General features: G+C 44.4%; 1 protein-coding gene across 4 annotated transcripts in view; it reads left to right on the forward strand.

The window, feature by feature from the left end:
- The first annotated feature begins 10,491 nt into the window (after window positions 1-10,491).
- The window catches only part of Herc3 (HECT and RLD domain containing E3 ubiquitin protein ligase 3), a 99,171-nt gene continuing 84,234 nt past the window's right edge, over window positions 10,492-25,428 (forward strand). For 3 of the 4 annotated variants that reach the window (XR_007589990.1, XR_007589991.1, XM_050131715.1), the window contains exons 1-2: window positions 10,776-10,912; window positions 23,124-23,384. Coding sequence is in view for 2 of the 4 variants with exons in the window: in XM_050131715.1 (XP_049987672.1) it covers window positions 23,153-23,384 (232 nt within the window). In the remaining 2 variants the exon portion in view is untranslated. Of the gene's footprint in view, window positions 10,913-23,123; window positions 23,385-25,428 lie in introns of all 4 variants that reach the window. The other variant, XM_050131714.1, reaches the window with a different exon arrangement.

Genomic DNA, 25,428 nt, shown 5'->3' on the forward strand with positions numbered 1-25,428 from the left:
CCGATAACCATGCTTTTGCTTCTGTAAACTTGCTTTTTGCTCTTCCCTATAAAAAACCCGCCCTCCAGTCGGCAGGCGCGCAAGTCTTCCGAGAGATCTTGCCGCCCGCAGGTACCTGTGTCTACTCAATAAACCTCTTGCGATTTGCATCCGTGCGGTCTCGGCCTGTTCCTTGGCGTTGGGGAGGTCTCCTCCCGAGAAAAGGTCCTTGTCGAGGGTCTTTCAGGTGAAAACCTGTTTCCTGGGTTACAGGTGGTACCTGCTTGCATCCTCGTATGGATGACGGGAATAGCTAGCTCCCCCAGGGTTTCTTTCATAAATGCATTAATTCCAGTTATGAGGCCTCTACTCTCATCATCTAAGCACCTTCCAAAGACCATCCATCTTTTTTACCACTGTCACTCTGGGCCTTAGGATTTCAGCATGAATCTGAACCGACCAAACATCAAGACTATGGCAAACTCAAAGACTGTGTCTACCTATGACTGCCCAGCAAAGTTGCTTTTCTGTAGAGCTTAGGAAGCACATTTAACTCTTGTTCTCTTGCTTTTTAAAGATTTACTTCTTCTTTTTATTTGTCATTTTTTTATTTTTGTAGAAATGCAGAGTGAAATGCTTTCTTCTCTGGCTGTCATTCTATTGCTGAGAACAAATGCTGATGCTTTGTCTGGAACTTGGTGACCCACCACCTCATTTGGTACTGCCTGCTGCATATGTACTAAAAATTACAAAGGCCAACAACAGTCTGAGTTTGCACAGAATTTCCTTTCTGGAGCTTTTATTTTTGGCAAATGTGTGGGAGAGCTGGGGAAAACAACATAAAACAGAATTTTGTACTGACAAATATAATCATAAAAGTTTAAGTTTGTCGTTAAATTTTTCCAAAAAAAAATAGGTAGAAATTTACTGCCAAAACTAATGATTAATATTGACATATTTTTTACTGCAAGACTTTTTGGATTTATTTTTGTTTATTCACACCTATTTTGATAAAGATTTAAACTGGTCTATGAAGTTACTGTGATAGAAGGGATTTTTTTTTAAAAATTACTGCTGGGTACTGTACTATTTGGGTGCTGTATTTGGTAGGCACAGCCTTTGAGACTTGACAAATTACTAGAACGTAGAGCCTACCCACCCTAACCCAGCCATTCTGCTTTAAGGAAGCTATTTTTTTTTTTAATTTATTTAACTTGACTTTATGTGCATTAGTGTGAAGGCGTCCAATGCCCTGGAACTGGAGTTACAGACAGTTGTGGCTGCCATGTTGGTGCTGGGAATTGAACCTGGGTCCTCTTGAAGAGCAGCCAGTGTTCTTGACCACTGAGCCATCTTTCCCATCCTGAGGAAGCTATTCTCATGAACACACATTAGTCTCTGTTGCACAGTTGTCTATAATGGCAATTATCTAAAAACAATTTAAACATGTGCCAGGGAGAAATGGCAATATATTCATTTTTGTCAGACAGCATGCAGTTGTTTAAAGTAATTTCATAGATTATTACTTAATCTTATTAAAAAGGTTCAAGCCAAGCATGGTGGTATGTGTCTGTGATTCTAACACTTGGGAGACACAGACTGGAAGACTGGAGGATTGGAAATTCAAGGCCAGCCTCAGCTACATAAGGAATTTGAAGCCACCCAAGAATACAAAAGATTGTCTCAACGAACAACCAAACGGAACTGTGGAGGTGCATGCCCGCCCTATCTATCATCCCAGGGCAGAGGCGGTGACGTCTGGAGGAACAGCCATTTCAAGTCATCTTTGGTTCTGGTGAATTTCATGACTGGTCTGGAGTACAGTGACATCCTATCTCAAAAAAGCATAAACAAGGGGCTGGAGAGATGGCTCAGAGGTTAAGAGCACTGATTGCTCTTCTGGAGGTCCTGAGTTTGATTCCCAGCAACCACATGGTGGCTCACAACCATCTGTAGTGAGATCTGGTGCCCTCTTCTGGCCTGAGGGCATACATGGAGGCTGAACACTGTGTACATAATAAATAAACAAATCTTTAAAAAAAAAAAGCATAAACAAGTAAGCAAGCAGAGTAGCTAGACCTGGTGTCTTACACCTATAAATCCTAGTGCTTGAGAGGCGGAGGCAGGAAGATATAGTTCAAGGCCAGTCCTGGTTGTATATAAATTTTGAGGTTAGCCTGGGCTAAATGACACTCTGCCTCAAACAATAATGACGACAACAACAAAATGTTCAATTATGTTGTCATATTTAGAAAACAACAAAAATATTTTGCATAAAACTTCTTTAAAATTATACTTATATGTTTTTGAAAATTCCAGGTTATTAAGCAGGCAATATTGAGCTATATTCCAGTTCTTGATGCCAGGCTATTAAGAATTAAATGCAGTTGATGAAGCAACAATTTATTTTACCTTTTTTTCTTAAATCAACTTAATGTATTTTATATAGTAAGCACACATTTGTAAAGAGGAAAGCAAAATTCCAACATCCAATAATTTTCATTAAAATTTAAAATTTCTTCTTTGACAATTTCATGTATCAATATAATATATTTTGGTCAAGTTCACCCTCTATTACTCTCTCCCACTCCTCTGTCTTCCTCCTTTGCCCAAGTCCCCTTCTTACTTTCATGCCCTGTTTTTTATTTTTAAAGACACACTATTTAAATAGGGTTGATTACATGAACATTGATGTGGGCTTGTTTACTGGTGCATAGGCAACAACGACCACGTCACTTAAGAAGAACGACTCCCTGTGTCTCAGCAGCCGTGAACTGGGGCCCAAGAGTCTCTCACCCACCCTTGCTGAATTGCTGACGGCACCATCTCATGCAGGCCTTGTGCAGACCTGTGTGTTCTGTGTTCACAAGAACAAAGGCTGTGTGTGCTACACACCCAGAACACAGAACTTTGCCGGCTCCTCCCTATCCTTTAGCTCCTGCATCTTTTCAGCCCTTCTTCTTTGAAGTTCCTTGAGCCTTGACTGGGTAAGGGGTTGTGAAATACATGTTCTGTATATCATGAACTGAGCTGAGCGATCAATAGTCATTCTCAGCACTTTGGCCAGTTATGAGTCACTACAAATAGAAGTTCCTATCTGTGGGTATAAACAGAAATACTTAATGTATTTGTGACTTTTATGTTTCTAAGAAAGATCCCATAATCCTTTACTCCCTGACTTCAAAGCCAGAATCCTGTGGACAACACAGCCAAGTTCAGCTGCCATTTGGGATGACTCCTTGGCCCTTGAGTGACATTTGAATCAGTTTTTGTATTCAGTTGCTTGCTAAGAGCAGAAGACTCGCTAGGCCTTTTTATTTTAGAAGGTGGGGGCTTGGCTGGGCAGGTGTGGAGGGGGCCTCTTACCACAAGGGCACCCTTCCCTTTGTCCAGTGCAGAGCTAGCTTTTCTTTAATCTCCTTAACAATGGCATCCTCTCTCCCAGCACAAGCCAAGGCTGTATGTAACATTGAGCTTGCTAGCGGCCCTTTCCTCTCTCAACTGTGTAGTCTGTATTTCTTTCGGTCCTCCTTGGTCTTTGTCACTGTAGATCTGCATAAGAGTGATCACTAATAATGTTAATCTCACTGGGTGGGAATAAGACTTAATACCATGATTTCTGAGCCAAATTTGAAGCAAGCCAAATTTGAAAAATGCAAATAGATACTGGTCAGGTCCATACCTGGTATTTCCAAAGTATGGCCCTGAATTACATTAGTCAGAGACTTATAAAGGCCAAACTCGCAAGACTATGTATTTCTTGCTTCATCCAATTTGGGGAAACATACATCCTGACTTACTTCCTGCCTACACATCTCCAACCTACAAATGGTCAAGTACATCCTGTGCAGTTAGGGTAACCACACTTGCTTACAGAAACGAAAACATGTAGCTTGTTATCTTACATGAGCAATAGTCCCCCAGGAAGATACCTGTCCTTGGGCAAGGGGTGCTTATGGGTTAGAAGCATTTTTGTTTTATAGGTCTCTTAAGCACAGCAATTTAAAATTAAAACATAATTTTATTCATCAGAAGAACCACTTGACAGGGTCAATTAGGCTTTCTTGAAAGCTCTTCCCATAAATAAGAGCTCAGGACTTTTTAATTTAGCCTCAGGCAAATTCTTAGAATGAGGTTGAAAGAGGCCGCATTCTTTGCCAGTACATCACAAGAATGGCCTCTAGGCCAGTTGCTAATGGGCTCCCCTCTGAAGCCTCTTGAGCTGGACCTCCACAGACCCCATTGCTATCCTTACTACTGTTGTCTTCCAGGCTCTTACTAGAATGGCTCTGAGGACAGTGTTCAACTAACTTATTTGTTTAAGGTTCCAAAGTTTTCCACGTTCCTCAACAAAAGCAACGTGGTTCTTCCCAGCAACAGCCCACTCTCTCATTATGTCTTAGCTAGGTTTTTAATGCTGTGATGAAACACCTGACCAGAAGAAACTTGGGGAGGAAAGGGTTTGTCTAAACTGACAAGATGACCCCTCCAGGGTACGGTTAAGGGGAAGGTTTTTATTGTAGATATGGAAGGGAGAATTTTGTGTAAGTCTTTGGAAGAGTTCAGAGCCGAGATGAAAAGGAAGAGACTGAAGTGGTCAGCAGAGCAGAGGAAAGAGAGATGGAGAGAGTAAGGGAAGAAGAGAAAGAGAGGACCAAGGGAGTGCATAGCCAAATAGCAGGTTATAATGAGAGTTGAGATGGGGGTAGGGAAGCTCCTGAGCTGGGAGAAGTTTGGGAGTTAGTAATGCAAAGAGCTGAGAAGAGCCAAGATGCCAGCATGGTTTCTCTACTTTCTAACAGGTACTTGAAATACTGAAGAAGCATGGAGGCCAGCGTGTGCTTTGATATACTAATAGGCACCACAGATACTGTCACTGGTAAGGTAAGTGGCTCCTTTGGTAGAGGGAATCTGGCTTCCCAAGCTCCTGAGGAATGCTGGCTTTTGTCCATCTGCCAGAATTTGGGGACATGGAATTTCCTTTGGACCCGTCAGGGTTTAGGTTCATTTGACTTAACTATATCAGAGTCACAGTCTATATTGAAGGATGCCAAGGCAGAAACTCAATGGAATGGGAACCTGGAGGCAGGAACTGAATTAGAGACCACAGAGGAGTGTTGCTTACTGACTTTCTCTTTATGACTTACTCAACCTGCTTTCTTACAGAAACCAGGACCACCTGACCAAGGGTGGCACCACTCACAATGGACTTGGCCTTCCCCCCCATCAATCACCAATCAAGAAAATAACCTACGGGATTGCCTACAGCCTGATCTTAGGGAAGCATTTCCTCAGTTGAGCATCTCTTCTCTCAGATGTCTGTAGTTTATATCAAGTTGACTTAAAAATTAGCCTGCACCAGTGTCTCAGTTAGAGCTTCTATAGCTGTAATAAAACACCACGACCAAAAGCAATTTATAGAACAAAGAGTTTATTTGGGCTTGTGATTCCACAGGGTTTATGGAAACTGGAAAGAAATTACCCCAAAGGGAGTGCCACTATTTGGAGGTATGGCATTGGGAGTAGGTATAACCTCGTTGGAGGAAGTCTGTCACTGTGGAGGCAGGCTTTGAGGTCTCATATATGTTCAAGGCACATCTAGTGTTTCCGTTTACTTTCTGTTGTCAGAACAAGACATAGAAATCTCAGCTGCCTCTCCAGCACCATGTCTGCCTACTTGCCACCACGTCCTGCCATGATGATAATGGTCTGAACCACTGAACTGTAAGCCACACAATTAAATATTTTCCTTTATAAGAGTTGCCGTGGTCATGGTGTCTCTTCACAACAATAGAAAGCCCGAGGCAGAGTTAAAGTTCATGGTGTGGAAACAGGGCAGCAAGTGCCTGTCGTGGTAGCTGGAGCAACCTGCTGAGAATGTACATCCCTTACTGTAATCCCAATGTAAGGAGAACCCTGAAGGTGGCTATTGCAGGGCACTGACTAACGAAAAGATGAGAAGGAAAACTCAGTTCAGATAAACTTCATCAACCTGGATCAAGACTTCAGGGAGTCTGATATCAGGTGGTTTATTCTTAATTTTTTTAAGTCCAGTATAATTTAGAAAAAAAAGTTTCTTGTGAAATACAAACATGATGCACAAGGAAGCATAATTATATTGAAACTTGACTCTGGGTACAGGCCATTTCTTCCAAGAAGTTGGGTTATAGAGATAGGCTGCCCTGTATAGCTAGGGCCTAGGGAAGGATCTGGCCCGGTCTTGGTCATACAGAAAACATGGTGGTCATTTGGGCTATTAGCCACTGCTGGTCCTGGTTGTTGGAGCTTTGGGGAGCTTCTGGCTATCAGGGTCATTTAGATTACTAACTACCTTCAGTTCTGGTTGTAGGAGCTTGATACGGCCTGGACCAACAGCTAATGCAGATTGCCAGGCGATTAATCACTGCCAATTTCCAGTTTCCTGGATGGAAGAACAGGTTTTCCATTTTTGCCCTTGGAAAGGCTATCATAGGTGCTTAATGTTTCTTGTCTCCTTGGAGATCTGTGGGCCCAAGAACCTTTTTGCTGTGCTCCCAACATCGAAGCATAGAGAGTGAACTGGAAGCAGGTGAGGCTTTAAGCTTTCAAAGCTCAAACCACATGCCGTACTTCCTCCAGAAAGGCTCCATCTCCTAAATCTCCCCAAATGGTGGCACTAACTGGAAATCAAGTAGTCAAATGCCTGAGACTATAGGGACACTTCTCATCTCAACCAGACCATTTATAACACTTTGACAGGATCACTTGGCAAAACAATAGCAGTAGGTTCCCCTGAAGGCCTATGACTTCTCAAGCTCAAGTTCTTGACTAGGCTTACAATAGCAGGAATGAATGTCTTCCTGTGAGGTAGGCCCCATATCTCATGAGAAAGTTGTTGGTCACCTCTTCCCGATAACATTCACGCCACTGCTGTACCCGTGGGCACATCTTGCTTGGCTGTTGGTATTGGAACATGCAGGGTCTTCTCCTGGTTAAGATCATCTGGCACTCTGAAAACTAACCAGAAGGAAGGAAGCTTCCAGTTTGATTTTTGTATGTCCTGGCACTAAAATGTGTGGTATCTTCAGCAACAGGGTATTATTAGGAGTAGAGTATTAACACCAGGTTCTGAGGTAATCAAGAGCAATGGAATAACCTGTGTTGTTTTGGGGTTCTCTGGAGCCTCCCTGATCAGCCCATGAGGAGGCTTTGGATTTTCACTGACTAACCTATGGCTTCTGGGAGCAGCGTTATCCACACTTGCAGGGCACCTCTATTCAGACTCCCTTTATATTTTATCAGCTTACAAAGAAGAGGATTTCCATCAAGTTTTTTTACGTGCATCTTTAGCTTTTGTTATCCCCCTCTCCCACATTTTCCTTGCCTCCTCCGCTCAAATCATCCCACCTCCTACTATTTTCCTTTACTTTCATGTATTATGTGTTCCAGAATCTCTTCCTCACTAAAGGCCTTTTTCCTTCCATCTTCTCACAGGTCCTCAAACTTTCTGGCCTCCACGGACACTCCAACTTAAACATGTGAACCTGAGCTAGGATCCACATTTAAGGAAGAATAGATAACATCTGTCTTTCTGGAGGTGCTTATGTTTTATTTTGTCTTTGTTTTCAAAGCAGGCAAAAAAAGAAAAAGAAAGAAAAATAGAAAAAGAAAACTATCGGGGAAATTACACACAGAAACACATGCACAATTAAAAATAAGAAAATAATTTCTTTTCAAAAGAAGTGAAAATAAAGTCTTTTCACTGTTCCACAAGTAATAAAGTTCCTCAAGTTTGGGGCATTTTTTTAAAGGAGCCAACAGTACTGTGGTTATATAGACATCACTTCTACTTCACCTCTAGGTTTGAGTCTTTGATAACCAACTTTTCTCTTCAATGTAAAATTTTACACAAAACCGACTAGATCCATAGGCTAAATATGCCAACCAAAAATGAGATTATTCTGAACTTTGTATTTGACACAAGAAATGGGATCAGGCACTTGTCTGCCTTAGGTGCTCGTTGGCCGTGTACTCTGCTCTTCCTAGTGGTATCATTTCTAAATTGCATTTATATCTCTGTAGCACACTTAGCTTTTCTGACAGTGCTACACATCTGGAGAATGAGTGATTACTTTTGCTTCCAGTGTTTCCAAAAGCAGCTTTCGTGATCCAAACCTCAAAGGTCTGTAATGCTTTTTTTTTTAAACCATGATTCACAATCTCATATGAAATCACATCACCAAATGTAAGGGTCGCAAAAATTTTGTCATTTCTAAATGTGCAGTGACCAGAAATTAAGTCGGGAGGCAGTGAGTAAGCCATGATGTTCCTGGCAGCCGCCTGGCCCCTAGGGCAATTTCATACCTCGCTGACTTTTTGTTTTGAACACACAGTAATGTACTTTCACTGCACAGATTGTCATACCAGGAAGCATAACATCATACCTAACTTATCGTCAGCAGACACTGCCTTAAACACCCAAAGCTCAGGCTTGAGACTACTGTGTAATGAATTACATTTATTTTTTACTGTACACACAGTTTTCTGCTCTTATAGAATCATATGGTTTAATATGGACAACAAAAAGTTGGTGTCTACTTACTGCCATTCCTGAGCAAGTTAGTATTAAATTAGTGTTTCTCTGCATTGGATTGTGGGAGAATGTCACTTAGTTGCTGACTTAAGGTTCATTTAAAAAAAATCATTCAATGAATTTTGACTTGAGATCAGAATTTCTCATAAAATGACCTTAAACATACTTATGACATTTTTATTATATATTTATGTGAAGTAGCTTTCTCATCATTGAGGCTTATAGAATGAAAGTGTCTAATTCTAAAAAACATTGAAGTTGTTCTCTGTCCCATGTATTCAGCAAGATTTAATTCCTTGGGTAAAAATAAATGAACACACCCATTTCTCTTGTGTGTTAACTTTGTCCTCTTTAACGAATGGTAAAACTGTATGATAACAAAGAATCATTTTGAAGTAAAATTCCTAATGGTCTCAACACCTTCTTTACATATCTATATGTAAAAATTTGGGGGTAACGAGGGGTTGCAAGTGGAGAAAGTTTAGGAAACCTTGTCTTCTATGACCTTAGTTACCCCATAACGGAGATTGTCCTTCCTTATCTTCCCGATGTCGGCGACCAGCATTGCCTTGTTGTTAAGATGCATCGACTGCATGATTCCCAGGATACATCAAGACATACCAGTCCCCTGCCTTACTCTCAGGATATATCAATCCTGAAGATGGTTTATCTGTCGGTCAGCCTATTAGGTTTTTTAGAGTAGGTGACTGGAGATCTGGTGTGATCCGAATGGTTTCGGGAAGAATTATTCTGGAAATGTAGATTATAAAATTTCTTTCACTTATGGTCATTTTTCTTTTTAGAATTTAATCAAAATAAAATGACATCATTGCCCTCCCTCATACCTCTCTCATGTATCAACCTCAAATTCACGACCTCTTTATTAATGTTATGTGTGTATGGATAAGGCAGGTTGTACTGGGGAATCCATTTAGTGTCTCTTGTTGCTATATGCTCTCAGGACTGAACAGCTGGTGTTGGTAACCACCTATGCGGCTCATATCTTCATTTTTAATTAGTTCTTTGAGATTTTTGCACATTCTTTTGGGTTAAAGCCCCGTGCTCAGAGTTTCAAATTAAAGGCAGACAGAAACATGAATTAATTCAATGTTGCCATCTGATTTTCTTGAAAAGATGATTTGAAGATGAGAGGAGCCCCAGCGCGAGCCTGAGAGAATTTGTGGCCTGGGGGGCGGGGGGGGGGCGGGGGGAGAAAGAAGATTGTAGGTCATCTTTGAGACCTGGGAAAGTGGAGTTGAAACTTCTACCCCCCCCCCACGCCATTTTTGGGGTTTTAGACCAAAGGTGTGCTTTATGTGCTTTATGATTTCAGAACTGGTGACTTTCCAGCCCTGTTTCCTGCAGTGTGCCTTCCTCTCTGGTCCCGCCTCTTTCTGTGCACCACTGCGGCCCGCAGACCTTGGTCCCTGAGTGACACTGGGTTCGGAACCATAGCCCTGGCAATCACCCTCCAGCTCACCATGCCATTCCCCCCGTCGCTATCTCTCACCTCTGCATGAATATAAGAATCTGAGTCGAGAAGCCCCCCCTCAACCCCCTTCAATGGACATTGCTCCTTGGCTTCCCAGCCAGCAGAAAGCAATTTCACTCCTGGAAAGGTAACTCCGACAATAGCCTGTCCAGGGTCCTGTCATCTCTCTACCACCTCCCGCCTGCGGGTCCCACAACCTCTCAGCGCCGGGTCCCACCACCTCAGGACTACCTGACTACCTCTCGGTTACCTCCTCCGTCCCAGGTCCCTCCCGCATCCTCCCGATCCTCTCCCAACCGCGGGTCCCGCCCCCTCCCGGTCACCCCCTGGCTGCGAGTCCCGCCCCCTCCCCGCCCCCCTCCCGGTCACCTCTCGGGCCCCTCCCGTCCCGACGTCGCCCCGCCCTCTCCGCACCCGCCGCGCCCCGCCCCGCTGCCGCCGCCACCATTGGCCGGGCGGGAAGTCGTTCTCCCAGCTCGTTCTGCGGCCGCGGGAGTGCGGGGAAACTTCATTAATACTGTGACGCCGGAGGCCGGGGTGGCCCGAGCTGACAGAGGGCTGCGGTCGCCGGGGTTGGCGCTGAGGACCGGGCGTGCGGGTGCCGGCGATCTCTGGGGCACCGAGCCGGCCGCGCCCGCCGGGGAGGGGGGCTGGGTTGTCCGCAGCTCCCCGTGGCGGAGACGCCTCTCCGCCCCGGCTCGGACGCGGGCCGCCGGTGACCTCCCTGCGTGAAGAGCGGCGCGGCGACAGGGGAATTCGCGTTGCGGCTGCACGCGGGCTCCTCCCACCCAGCTGGCGGGCGGAGCTCGGAGACCCGGTCTCTGGTGCAGGCGTGCTGCGGCCGACCCGACGGCTGGATCGAGGAGCAGGTGTGTGAACCAAAGGGCTGAACCTGGGGAGACGCGCTCCGGGGGCTGCCGTGAGCGTGTGCAGCCGGGGCTCCCCCGGGACGAGTGTTTGGACTTCGCTGTTCCAGGCTGGTTTCTGATTCTATATTACTTTAGAGTTCACATCGGCCTCATTAGGAAGTACATTAAATTCTTACTTAAGACGTCTAGGATTTTGCTGGGATTTATCTCATCCGGGGAGCTTTGGGGGAGGACGATTCAAATGATATCTTCCATTTTTATGTGCCTTCTGGCTCTTTCCACAAATAGGGAGCTATTTCTAGACCCTTTCATTTGATAATTTGATAAAGTGAACTGATTTTTAGCTTTAGACTGGAAAGAAAGGAAAGTCAAACGAGGATTAGCCTTTTTAGATGCGGCGAGAGCAATCTGGTACATTCAGAGGCATATTACAGTGCGGCTCTTTTTGGTATTTTCTTTTCTTGGAGAAGGAGAGCTTTATAAATCAGAAAAGCAAAATTAGGTGGATTACATACTCCAGTTTTGACCCCATTGGAGAGAAGTTAAGCTGCAGGAATCAAATTATATGCAAAACTCCGTTGTCATGAGCAAAATAGAAGCATGGCTCACTTCTACCCAGTTGGACTTGTTCAGTAAGTAGTTGTCGTTCGTTGTGTTAAAGAAGAAATAGGAGTCCAAAAATGTTCCAGACAGTGTTGGAGAAGTCTTTGGGTATTGCATTTCATGCTGCGGGACACATTTGAATCGCTTAAGATTAGGATAATCACTTAAAAACATCGTTGTCAATAATGAAAGTAGCACCCCTGCTGGAGACAAAAGATGGCTGTGCACCAGTTTCAGAAATAAAGGTGGTGGTCTCCTAATCTGGCGGAAGAAGGTAGAAATGATGGCCAAAACTCATGCAGGACCACAGACTGTGTGGTGACTCAGACCGGAATAGCTGCTAGGTGAGGGACCTTAACACGTCTTCATGCTTCCCTTTTGCTTTATTTGGGTGACTGGAGGTGCCAGTCTGGGACTTCTTGTATTGCACGTAGAGGATATAGTAACGGGGAGACGAAAGTAGAGTGTACTGTAGCAGTTGCAGTAAGGTAGCTAGCTGGGAAAGCAAACGAACAGCAAAACTGAATTCTTTTTCTGTAATTTCTGTCCAGTCTAAATGGGAGATGACTTGAAAGTGTTTTTACTGCTTCTATTAAATGGCCAGAATTTTATAAGGTCCTCTTTACGGCTTTAGTTCACGTTAAAGATGCTTAACTTCATCAAGGTTGGTTTGAGGCTATCTTAAATTAACCAAACCCTTCTCTTGAGATACACGGGGGGAACATTACATCTCTAGTGGTTAATGTATTCTTATTTTCAGAGGTTTACTCTTACTTTTCTTTTCTTTTGGCAATGGAGTTGTGCTATATGGTGTAGACTGGCTTCTAATTTACGATAGCCCAAGTATGTGTTGAACTCAGTAATCCTCCTGTGTTGGCCTTGTAAGTACTGAGATTACAGGTGTACACTCCAGGTCTATGTAGACTACGTATTTTAAGCACTTTGCATAGTCCTGTTCTTTATTTTATTTATTTTTTAATTTTTTTTTTAACATAACACCCTGTGCTGAGATTGGACATTCTGGCTTCTAGTCCAAATGCCTAATGTATGATTAGGGGTGAGTTAACTTAAGCCCTCTGAGCCTTAGTATTTCCCTCTGGTCTTGTAAATGGGAAAACTATCTAACCCACAGAGATGGTGAAGGCTCTGACCAATCTAGCTGCTTGGTCAGGGACAGTAACACATCTTCCTGTTTCCCTTTACTTTGAGGCAGTGAAGAGACAAGGTGAGTCCAGAAAGTGGGGACCTTGTTTCTGGGCTTTGCTTCATCAGCTTCTTGTTCCTCTCTTCTCCTTGTTCTTCCCCCTACCTCTTCTTCGTAAGCCAGGGTTTCATGTGCCTGAGGCTGGCCTTGAACTCGCTCTGTAGCTGGTGCCAACCTAAAACCGATCCTCTGCATCCTTGCTCTTGAGTGCTGGATTACAGGCCGGCCGTGCACCTTGCTTTGCAGCCACTTAACCACTCAGTCCAGAAGCTCTCAGCTGTCATTTCTGAATGGATTGGTAAGCCTTGGACGTAAGGTGGTCCCTTTGACAATACAACCCTGCTCTCTTTGACATTTAAAACATTCAGAAATGATACTTGCTGGTGCTGAGGGTGTGTGTTTCTGTGTGAGTGAGCTGGTTTTATCATGAGTCAGGATTGTGGAGGACAGTCTGGTTAATTCTATGGAGACTTGTTCACTCCTCCTCTTCCTCCGGCTGGCTTACGTTCTGGTTGTATAATCACTGATGATTTAGCGAATACGAGCTCACTTATTGCACACACCTATGTCTTTTTACATTTTCCTTTGAAGTGTTTTATTAGCAAATATTAATAGACATAATAATTCATATGTAATAATGGGTTTGTTTTCAAATTTTTATCGATTTATAATGTATTTTGATCATCTACAGTGTTGTCTTTAAACTCATATTAACAAAATTCGAGTGCGTTGCTTTTGTGACTTGGTTTCCTTTTGTTTGGGACACAGCTCAGTGTCATGTTAAAGAGTATGGCTTGTAGTTTAGTAGAGGAAGTTTGAATTCTGCCTTTTGACTTAGAAAGTTTCTATTTCAGCTACTTATTTACATGTTCTTGGGCAAGTGATTTAATCTTGCTAATCTTGAGGTTTCTAAAGTGGTTTTGCCAACTTACCCTCCCACCAGCTGTGCATAATAAGACTTCTGGCTGTTCTAGAGCCTTGACTTGACAGAGGGTAAATTAAATGAAGTGTTTAGATCTAGACCCAGGGCTAGGTCTGCAGCCACGGCGAGCGTTGTTGTTCCTTTGCTCAGAGATTATTTTTGAGCCCTGTCCTAGTTAGGGTACTGTTGATGTGACGAAACACCGTGGCCGTAAGCTATGGGAGGAGGACAGGGTTTGCTTGGCTTATGCTTCCCCATCACAGTTCAGTTTCAGAGGAAGTCAGTACAGGAACTCAAACAGGGCAGGAACCTAGAGGCAGGAGCTGATGCAGAGGCCATGGGGACTGTTGCTTTGTGACTTGTTCAGCCTGCTTTCTCACGGCATCCAGGACCAGTTGCCCAGAGTGGCACCATCTACAATGGGCTGTTCCCTTCCCCATCAGTCACTAATTGAGAAAATGCTGTACAGGCTCGCCTACAGCCTGATCTTATGAAGGTATTTTCTTAACTAAGGCTCCCCTCGTGTCAGGCTGACATAAAACTACCCAGCACGAGTCTGGTCTCAGAAATTGGAGAAATGAACAAGAAAGAGTCTCAGCCTTGGGGCTCCCCTGGGAAGCCAGAATTCTGTTCTCTCAATTGTAGCATATTTGTGTGTTTGCTGTGTCTCTGTGCCTGTCAGTCTGTCTGGTTGTCTGTCTCTCCCGTGTGGTGTGTGTGTGGGTGTATGATGGTAGGACCCTGCTGGGCATGGTGATTTACACTCTCCCAGGGAAGCTAGGGCAGGATGATTGTTTTTGGTTTGCGACTAACCTGGACTACCTGCAAGACTCGGGAATAGAATGATGGAGAAGATCTAGATCATGGTATAGCCCCTAGTTCCATCCCCAGTACTGAAAAAAAACCAAATAACAAAAACTCACCATTTTCCAGCTGTGGTAGTTCGTGTCTTTAATTTTCATACTCGGGAGGCTGGGGCAGGAGAACTAACATGAGCCTGAGGCCAGTCTGACCCATATATTGAGTGCCAGGCCAGCCTGGGCTTAATGAGTTAGATTCTTACTGATTTAGTCTGGCTGTAGGCCTGGGACTAACATCCCTGCACTGTGCAGTGTTCATATCTCCATCGACACTAGCGAATGCCGACTTGTTTTCCATTCCAGCTTGGGCCACAGAGCGACCCTGTCTCAAAAAGCAAAATAAAATACAAATTCCAGGTATACTATCACACACCGGTAATTCTAGGGCCTCTGGTAGTTTGTAGATGAAAAGCCAGTGCCTCTGAACAGTCTGGTGGCACCAGACTCTTTTTGTAAAACTGTAGCCATTTGTGTGCTTGTGTTTCTGTGCACATATGTGTACGTGTACACTTTCAATGAATGGAAAAGAAAAAGCCTGCTTACCCAAGCAGGGGATCCTGCTCCACTCTGTTTAGTGATAGTGCCATTGCAGAAGGCATTTCCCTTTCAGTCTGCTGAAACACAGGGGTCCATTTGAAATGGAGAAATACATAGAAATAGAGACTCAATCAGCCACATCCAGCATGGAAAACATAACTGTGCACAGGTTAAAACTGGAAAGTGTGGCTTTCCAAGATCAGGATTCAGTTCACTGTGCTCTTGCCTTCTGCTGAGAATAGGAGGCATTACAGGTGGACTCAGCTTGGATCCTCCATAGAGGCTGTTTGTCTGTGTGGGTTCAGGGTGCTGAGGGGGGCTCTAGGAAGTGGAAGACGCCTTACCAGTGCTTTTTCTAAATTGTGAAATATTTGTATGGTAAAGCAAAACAGGTGATGTGTATGTTGAGAAATGTAAGAACAGAAGGAAAAATTGTGATTCCTTTTGTAACTCAGAACTGTTTCTGAGACTCAGTGTTTGTCTAACTTCTGTACAGTATTCTACTTGATGCATGCGGTATAGTTTATGTTTTCTTTGAGACAGGTCTCATGAAGTCCACACTGGCTCCTCATCCTCTGCCTCTCTAGGTGGTGAGCTTACCTTTTAGCCGTCACACAGAGCATCCCTGTCTCTGCCCTGAGCATCCTCTCAAGGGATGCTTTATAGGTATTCACTACCATACTTGACTCCCCACCCCTGCATTTCTAATAATTATAAAATTGTTATCCATGTATCGTGGTGCCTAGATTAATGTATTTCTCACTGCATTGTATAGTAAGGTGGCCTGTAGCCAGTGTGCGCTCATATATTAAAATGAAAATCAAATAGTATTATAGTATTGAAATGTCAGGTCTTCCGTTTTATTACCCATACTTTGAATGCACAGCCACTGTAGCGGACAGTGCCAGCACACAGCATTTCAGCACTGCTGCAAGTTCCAAGTTTTCAGCTTTTACTGTCTCTGCCTCTCTGCGCTTGCAGGAAGACCGTAGATTCTTAATGAGTTAGACAGTCTGGCCCGAGGCTCAGGGATAAAATGAATGTGCTGTGCACTATTCGTGTCTCCGTATCGTCGCTGGAAAATGCCACCTTGTTTTCCAAAGTACTAATGGCAGTTCACACTCACTAGCTGTGAGTCAGTGCTCTGGCTGTTCTGGTGTTACCAGACCTTCTTCCAATTCTCGCCAGGCTGGCTGGGTGTCTTGTGAAGTCAGCCCACAGCTCCCCCAGAGAGCCTCTCATTCGTCCGGCTTCACAAAGCCTGGTGCCAGATAGTGAAGGAGGCATCATGCTTAGAAGGCGATGGGCTGGAGCACAGATGCTTTGTCTGATGGCTGAAAGGGGCAGAGGACCCAGGTCCCACTAAAGTAAAGGATAAGGAAGACACAGAAAGGGAGTGTGGATGTCTTGTTGAACATCTGCTTGCCTTTTATGCTGCTCTTGCTGGTAGCAAACATTTTAATAATAAAGCATGTCATTAGGATGAATTTTGTTACTGGCATTTTTTTGAGTTTTGTCTCAGTTTATTTGGAGCTTGAATTTGGGGCATACCTGCAACACACCGAAGCCTGCACACAGCCTTTCCTGCATATATATCACCTTCCGTGTATCCACCGCTGAGCGTATTTTAAAGGGAGTCTGTCATTATTTTAAGTGAGGTTACAAGTCCTTTCTGAATATTATTTAGGCGCCTTTGACTTTCAGAGGAGTAGGAGTCAGTTATGAGACTGCTGTGGACATGATGTTAAGACCGTCGAGATGGAGGTTGCTGGTCTGTATTCAGTGCACTCCCTAGGACTGGTACAGAGAGAGATGTCTGCCTCTTCTATCCACCTCTTCTATCCAGATTCTAAAGAATACCCGGAAAGCTCCCTGGTAGCCTCAGGTGCCCTGATGAAACGACGCTGTGTTGGCAGCTTTGCTTTGCTCTGGTGCAGGCTTGGCAGGACGTGGCTGATGTTGGTCCCAGCCAAGGAGATGAGGAGTGACACCTCAGTCTCTTCTGCAGCTGTCCTATCTGCAGAGGCTGAAAGCGGAGGACTAGGCCATTTGATGGTCACCCAGGACAGGACCAACCCTTTCCACACACATCTCCATAGAGCTCTGTTACTCCCCCCCTTTGGAGAGAAAGGAAAGAGACCCTGGCCTCTGCGCTTCCTCCTCCAGGCTTCCCAGCTGGAGTGTGGTTAACTCCGGACTTGAGCTGAGTTGACTCATTTGGCTGTTCTGGTGTCAGTCTTTTATCAAGACTAGATGAGGAAAAGGAGACTGTGTCATGCGTGACCCCCAGGGAAAGTTGTTCTTTGAAAGTCATCCTGCTTTTGTTTTGTGATGGAGGAAGTGAAGGCTGGGCGGGAGGTGTAGGACAGGGGAGTTGCTCTTCTCTCTTCTCTCGCGGATTCTCTAATTGTATATTTTGAAGGGAAATGAAAGAATCTTCCTTAAGAGCGAAGGAGAGGTAATGAATATAGAAAAATGAATGAGAGGAATTGGGATATCAAAATGCTCACTGATGCACAGACCGTGGCTGAGCTAAGTTCATGGACACTGGCAGCAGCCAGCTTTAGGGGTTCAGCTAGAGCATGCCTGTAAATGAAAGCTGAAGTAATGGTTGTGGGGGCGTGGTCCTCCTCCTTTTGAGACAGTGTCTCACTGTGTTACCCAGGGTTGTCTTAAACTCATGATTCTTCTGCTTCAGCCTCCCAAATGCTGGGATTTGCAGGCATGCATCATCATGCCCAGTTACCTGGCCTCTTTTTAACACACTGAACTTCTTTCCGGAAAGCTGGGTAATTTTACTGCCCCCTGCCGCCATTTTGAGACATTGTGATGACCACAACCATATTCCCTATTAGGAAATAACTCACCTACAGCGATGTCTCTTGATTGTGGCTACTGTTGAATTCTCTTGGCAAGATTTTACTTGACTACTTGAAGATGTCTTTAATTCAGGGGAGGTGAAGTTTTGAAGTTTTCATGTTCATTTATTGTTTTCATCCTAAAATGACTCTGCTAGTCAGCCAAAGGTCATGCTTTAGGCTGTTTCTGTAGGATTATACTCCCCCAGAGGACTGAGAATTCAGCTGGGTCTCAAACACAAACTCCTCCAAAGTTGATTGACTCAGGATACCAGCAGAGTAATGAAGGGAGATGCCATGCAGGTTGAGATGCATGGCCCCTGTTGAGCAACAATATTTTATCACTGTTGTAGAATTGGCCCTGGTGGAAAAAAATAATTAGTTGCTTGTTAATCATGGAACTCAAGCAAGACAAATGGCTGGGTGAATTTAGTGACTGGTGTGAGGGAGTCCTATCTGCTCCCCTATACCACTACCCCACTAGGAAGTAATTCTTCAGTACATTCCATAGATTGACTGTTGATCAGGGTGTTCATTTTTGCAGACAGTTCTGGGGACTTTTGGGAATGCTGGACATTCAGCAGTCCATCCTAGGCTCCTTATTGGAAGGTCTAGAGTGTGGAGTCTGAATTCAAACCCCTGCTGTGCTGCGGTGTGTGTGTGTGTGTGTTGTGTTGTGTGTCTAGAGTGTGGAGTCTGAATTCAAACCCCTGCTGTGCTGCGGTGTGTGTGTGTGTGTGTTGTGTTGTGTGTCTAGAGTGTGGAGTCTGAATTCAACCCTACTGTGCTACGGTGTGTGTGTGTGTGTGTGTGTGTGTGTGTGTGTGTGTGTAGAGTGTAGAGTCTGAATTCAACCCTACTGTACTGTGGTGTGTGTGTGTGTGTGTGTGTGTGTTGTATGTGTGTGTGTCTAGAGTGTGGAGTCTGAATTCAACCCTACTGTGCTGCGGTGTGTGTGGTCCTGTAATTACTTTCCCTAGCTCTCTGTCTCAGTTTCTTTTCCCTTTGTGTGTGTGTGTATTATGTACTAATACCTATGACTTTGACTCAGAATAAGCTCAAATTAAGTCTTTTTTTTTTTTAAAGATTTATTTATTTATTATGTATACAGTGTTCTGCCTGTATGCATACCTGCACCCCAGAAGAGGGCACCAGATCTCATTACAGATGGTTGTGAGCCACCATGTGGTTGCTGGGAATTGAACTCAGGACCTCTGGAAGAACAGTCAGTGTTCTTAACCGCTGAGCCATCTCTCCAGCCCCTCAAATTAAGTCTTACCTCTTGATGCTCTTAATGATGTGGTTATTTTCAGTCAGGATCTCTTTTATTACAAGTAAAAGAAACCCAATTTAAACAAAAGTAGGTGCCAGGAACAACAGACTAAACACACACACACACACACACACACACACACACACACACACACACACACACGAGTTTATCTGATTATAAATAATAGTTGATTCTTATAACTTCCAATAATCACATTTTATAAAGCTGCTGTGAACAGCACATTAGTGACTCATGAAGTCTTCCTTCCAGGCAGATACAGAAGGGGCACAGTGTTTGCGTCACCACTATGTAATCTTGCTTTATGTATGCTAGTTAGTATATAGTAGAACTAGCTTTCTTGCTCTGGGTAATGTGCTATTTACATTTTAACTGAAAGCCCCGTCAGTGCTCCCCGTGTGAATACCCAACACAGCCACTTTCCCGCCGTCTCTGCCATTGTTTTGCACTCCAGATATTTTTACGGCAGCTTTTGCGGGTGGATGATGTAAAGATTCAAGACGTTTCCTCTTCTTTTTTCTTTTTTTGTTACTGATAGTAAATGAATCACAAATTTCATTTTAATTTATTCTTGGAGAAAACTCACCTAAGACACACGTTTTCTTTGCGTTGCAGCCTTCTGCACCCAGCATCACGACAAGGCACTTCTCTAAGTCTGAGGGATGTTTTGAACAGCAGAATCTCTGACCTGTCCAGGCCATGCCATCCGCTCTCTACAGGAAGAATACCTGCTAACTTCTGAGCAGGACCTCTACTCTGGTCCTCTTGATTGCAAGGGGAGTCATCTCTAGCCCCAGACACATTTTCTTATATTGGCTAATCCTGTAGTTGTAATCAAGTATGACTAGTTCTGTGCTCTGAGGGCAGGTTTAGTTTAAACTTTACACGATACAGTGTAGTCCTTCCAAGAGTATTTTCTGTTGTGGTATTGTGGGTGACATGTTACTCACGTGGCGGAGTGGATCTGTGTGGACATTGGTGTTGATCTTAGATGTGTTGTGGTATTGTGGGTGACATGTTACTCACGTGGCGGAGTGGATCTGTGTGGACATTGCTGTTGATCTTAGATGGGGAGCATGGCTCTGCTGCCTCCAGCTGTGCAGCATGGGTGTTCTTGAGCTCTGCGAGGGATGCTTTTTCCAAACATTGTTACAATGATGACAGGAAGTAATAATAAGTTGTGTATGATTACAGTGGCTGATAGATGATGTAGTATTGTGGTGTTAATACAGTTGTTGATAGGAGAGAGAAGACAAAACCTTAAAATATTAAAATGAAAGCAATGAGTGTGGATTAGCATTTGAGCCACCTGGGAAGTCTTATTATAAACACATGCTGTGGTCTTATTCTTGTACCCTCTCTGCCTCCTTTGTACTTTCGGTTTCTTTCCCCAGTCTTTGTAATTCATCAAAGAATAATTCTTTCTGGGTGGTGGTGGCACACACCATTAATCCCAGCATTCAGGAGGACATCCCAGGGCTACATAGAGAAACTCTGTCTAGGAAAACCAAAAAACCAAACCAAACTAAACCAAACCAAAAAACCGTAAAACTTAAGCTGAGTAATTTTTTAGTGTAGCATCTGATAGACACCATACCATATTAAACTCTGGGGAAGAAGCAATACTTTCTGGTTAAGACACTGAATTAAGCTCAGTTTTATACTTTCCAAAAATTCAAAGATTAAATTAAGATTACTTAACTGTAGTGCGGTTGTGAAATTACATTTGAACGTCATTAGGGACGCAGTACTGTATTGTCAAGAAGGATTGAACCAATTGATTTCATTGGATTATAAACTGTAGTCATTGTTTTATGTTGAAGAAAGGAGTTGCCCATCTTAAGATCTGCGTCTGCACAGCAAGGCTGTCTGCTTTGTGCCCCTAGACCCTCAGATGTTAGCACAGTTCTTCCCATGGATTGGTTGGTGATGTGTTCTTGACGTGTTGTGCCTAACCCTGTAATTCATACGAAGACTGACATTTCCTTTTATTAAGTAGGACCCTGTAATGTGTGCAGTGCAGCTTAGATGCCCCGTGCTTTCCTGAGAATCTGAAACTGACTTTCAGTTGGGGGAAATACAACTTTAAGTAGATAGAAAAAAAAATTTAATTATTAAACATATATGAAAATTGAAATGTAACCTAAATGTCCCTAAGGCTGGTCTTGGGAAGATTTCCTTTCATATCCAAATAAAGTGATTTAAATAACAAACTATGCTGAGTAGGTGTCTTCTCCAATTGTCAAGAATCCCTCGGGCAGGGAACAGTGTTTGAACAAGCATCTTATCATCATTTGCCTGAAATTCCTGGTCTCCTCACAGTCTTCAGTCTTCATTTCAGTTTTCAGGAAGTACTTTGGTTTTTTGTAACCCACTCACCCACTGCCAAGGTTCTGAATTTCCGCATACTGGTAAAGACTTAGTCTAGGGATTTTTACTTTGACAGTTTGGGATTCGAGAAAATAATAGCAGGCAGCATCGAACCGAACATTGGGCATGACTGTTCTCAAATCCACTGCTTCCCACTCTGTACTGGCCAAGTGTGTGGCCAAGCGTGTGGCCATGTTACAGGCTTCGGTCTTCCCCTGGCATCTTAAAAGAGGAGGACCCCCCCCCACACACACACTTTGTGTTTCCAATGTTGGGGATTGAACCCAGGGTCTTGTATAGGTGCTAGGTAAGTTCTCTACCACTGTCTGCCCTCATCCTTTTGCTTTTTATGACATGCTTGGGCTTTCCTACCTTCCTTTTCTAAATTCTAAACTTTTCTCTCACTGGGTGTTTTCTTCAGTGGGGAGTCACCTGCTTGACATTTCTAACTAGTGACAGTAAGAGCCAAAAGAAGAACTGCCACATCATTTTCCAGAGGGGGGCATTATCCACTAGAGCAGCCCCACCCTTCCTCAGAGCAGCCCTGCCCTTCCTCAGCGCAGCTCCGCCCTTCCCCAGAGCAGCCCCGCCCTTCCCCAGAGCAGCCCCACCCTTCTCTAAAGCAGACCCACCATTTTGTGTTTCTCTTAGCAATAGAAATAGAATTTGGCCACCTGATGCTTATGAACTGGTAGAGAGGGAGGAGATTTTGGTTTTATTTGTTTGAAAAAGCATGCTTTTGTGGGGACATATTTTTTAAAACTTAGGGATCTAGTGTCTGCAGTAGTCAGCCAGTCAAAGCTGGTGTCCTGCTATATGGAAGAAGCCTGTGTTAGTCTGCAGTCTCTGTTCAGGTGTCAGCCATCTGAAGGCATTGTTTGATGAGGAGGAAGAAGGTAGAGGAGTACCCGTGTCATAGGGAGCAGGCCCAGGGGACGCGGTGCTGATTTCTGCAGAGGGCCTGCTTTCAGGTAGGAAGCATGACTCAAGTGTTGGTGACGGATGGGAGGCAAGAGCATAGTTTCCTCGTTCTTCACTGACTCAGGTGACAACATGCTGTGGATGGAGGTAGTAGTAGTAGGTCTATCTAACAGGTTGGTTCAAATAAAAGCGATTTTTTAAAAAGGCAGAGAGTGTGCAGAAGGAAGGACACTGAGAAAGTATGAGGTGAGCTCACCCCATCTCTGCCTAGTGGTGTGCAGAATGTCTGCTTCCTGCCATTGACATGCTCACTCAGTGTTGTAAGGGAGATTTATCTAAAATTTCATTTTAAGTGATTAATAAAATGCAAAACAGCATCTTTTTGACTTGTAGCTACTTTTGACAATATTAACGTGTTTTGTTTTAGTATGCAAGACGTGATGAACACCATTTTTAATCATCACAAAAGTAATGGATTTTGTTCCATTTTCTTCGGCTATCACATCTTTTGCTCACATGGGAGGGTTATTTTATTTTCATTGGTTGCATTTGTTACTTGATTTCTTCTGACATTTTAAAACTTGTTTTTTATTTTTTTCCTTACCCCCTCCCTCTTTTTTTTTTTTAAACAAAACTGTCTTCCAGGCTATATGACTCTCTGAAGGATAAGAACAATGTTATGTTGGGGGTATTGGTCTCTGGGCCAACCAGGCATCAGTTCCAACCTGCGAGGAGGAGGAATCGTGGCTGAGCCCCAGGTGTGCCGCTTTGTGTCAGACAGAAGCATCAAGGAAGTGGCGTGTGGAGGAAACCACTCCGTGTTCCTGCTGGAGGATGGAGAGGTTTACACGTGTGGTGTGAACACCAAGGGGCAGCTTGGCCATGAGAGGGAAGGCAACAAACCAGGTGAGTGCCACTCCTGCCTTGGTTAGCAGGGCACCGCTAAGGCAGATGGTCGTGGGTCACTCCTTCCCACGCCGCTGTCTTCGGGGAAGCTCCGGCATTCCCCACTGACCTGTGTCTAATTTAAGATATGGAATGGGAAAATGGAGTTTCTTCTTTTAAACTTATTATATAACATGCAAATCAGGATTGAGGGGTGATTCTCCCTATTCGGTGAAAGCTAAGATGTGGCCATTGTAAACGGAGTCCGCACGTGCTCAGTATCTGAAGTTTTCCTCCCGATTGCCTCCTTCCTTCTTCCCTTTCTGCAGTGCTTTCGGGAAGCACTGGGTGCTTAGCGCTGTGTGGGGCTTCGCGGCAGAGATGAGGGATGCAGTGACGAGGTAGGACTGTGATCCTTGTGGCAAGTGCTGCGTGGATGTTTGCGTGCAGACTGTGTGACCGGATAGACTGGGGTGGGGTGGAGGGGTGAGGTGGGCAGAGCAGGATGGAGTCGATGTTTGACCCATGAGCCTGTGTGTGTGTGTGTGTGTGTGTCTGTCTGTCTGTCTATTGCTGAGTACAGAGTATATGGCAGGGTTTGGGTAGACAGGTGTGTGTGTGTGTCTGTCTGTCTGTCTGTCTGTCTGTCTGTCTCTGTTGCTGAGTACAGAGTATATGCCAGGGTTTGGGTAGATAGGTGTGTGTCTGTCTGTTGCTGAGTACAGAGTGTATGCCAGGGTTTGGGTAGACAGGTGTGTGTGTGTGTGTGTGTGTGTCTGTCTGTCTGTCTGTCTGTTGCTGAGTTGCCGAGTACAGAGTGTATGCCAGGGTTTGGGTAGACAGGTGTGTGTGTGTGTGTGTGTTACGGAGTACAGAGTGTTGATCAGGAAGTGGGTGGACAGGTGCCCTGGTGCTGGGCTGAGGCTCATGGATAAGGGCGGTAGGAAAGGCTCAGCTGAAAAGGCAGGCGTTCATTAGTGTCCTCACGTTAGTGCTTTTCACTTATTTCCGACAACCCGTGTGTATTTTCAAGCCTGTTAGTTTACCTCTTTTTCTTCTCACTTTATCATTATAGAGCCTAGATTTGACACTCAGTGGCCACAGAGTGTCGGCTCGTGACCTTGGATGGTAGTGCGGAGGTGAGCCTCCTGGACTGTGACCGTGGTCCATAATCTAACACCCTTGTGAGCCAGAGTCTTTGCTCCCTGTTGTTCCTTTCACGCAGCCCAGATCAAGTCTAGATGTAGAAGCTTCACTGAAGAACAGCCGAGGGGGCTGAAGAGACGGGACGGTGGTTGAGAGAGTTCCTGCTCTCCCCAGCACCCATGCCAGTTGGCTCAGAACCTCCTCTAATGCCAGCCAGCTCTAGAGGATCCAATGCCTTTTTCTGGTCTCTAGGCACACATGTGGCACATACTCACACAGACAAACATAAATTCCCATAATTTTATAAAAGAGAGAAGACCAGGCACCCAACATCTGTGGGCCTGGAGGATTCTGGAGGGCTTATCTGTATTCATTGAGGGAAATTGCATCAGGTGACCTGATCTATGTTGTTTCCTCTGTCTATACTTTATCCTATGGCACGTGGCTATGCCCTGCTGTCCCTGCTGTTTCTCCGCCCAAATATCAACCTTAATTTGTAGTCGTGACTTCATGTTGAACACTTGAAAACAACAGACTACAGGATTTATGTGGGGTTTGATGGTGAATACATATAATCTTAGCACTTGAGCGGTAGAGGCAAGAGGTCCCAGATTTCAAGGCTGTGTTCAGTTATAAAGCACGTTGAAGGCAGCCTGGGCATTGTGAAACCGAGTCCTCTGCCCCAAATTATGAAGTGTATGAGTGTGCTCAGCGGCCCTCCCCTTGTTCACTGTCTGCCCCCGAGTCCCCATGTGCAAAGTGCCCACTGTTTGTGTTCATGTGGGTATAATTGCAGCTTTCCAAACCTGTTGCCACCATTCTCGGGATTTTGAAGAATGGGTTTGTAGGCTTACCTGTCCACAGTGTCCTTTTATACGGTGCATCTAATATGAAAAGCGTTCAAATGATTGACTGTTCT

The sequence above is a fragment of the Alexandromys fortis genome, unplaced genomic scaffold, assembly GCF_014885135.2.
Source record: "Alexandromys fortis isolate MF-2015 unplaced genomic scaffold, M_Fortis_MF-2015_v1.1 scaffold_386, whole genome shotgun sequence".
NCBI lineage: Eukaryota > Metazoa > Chordata > Mammalia > Rodentia > Cricetidae > Alexandromys > Alexandromys fortis.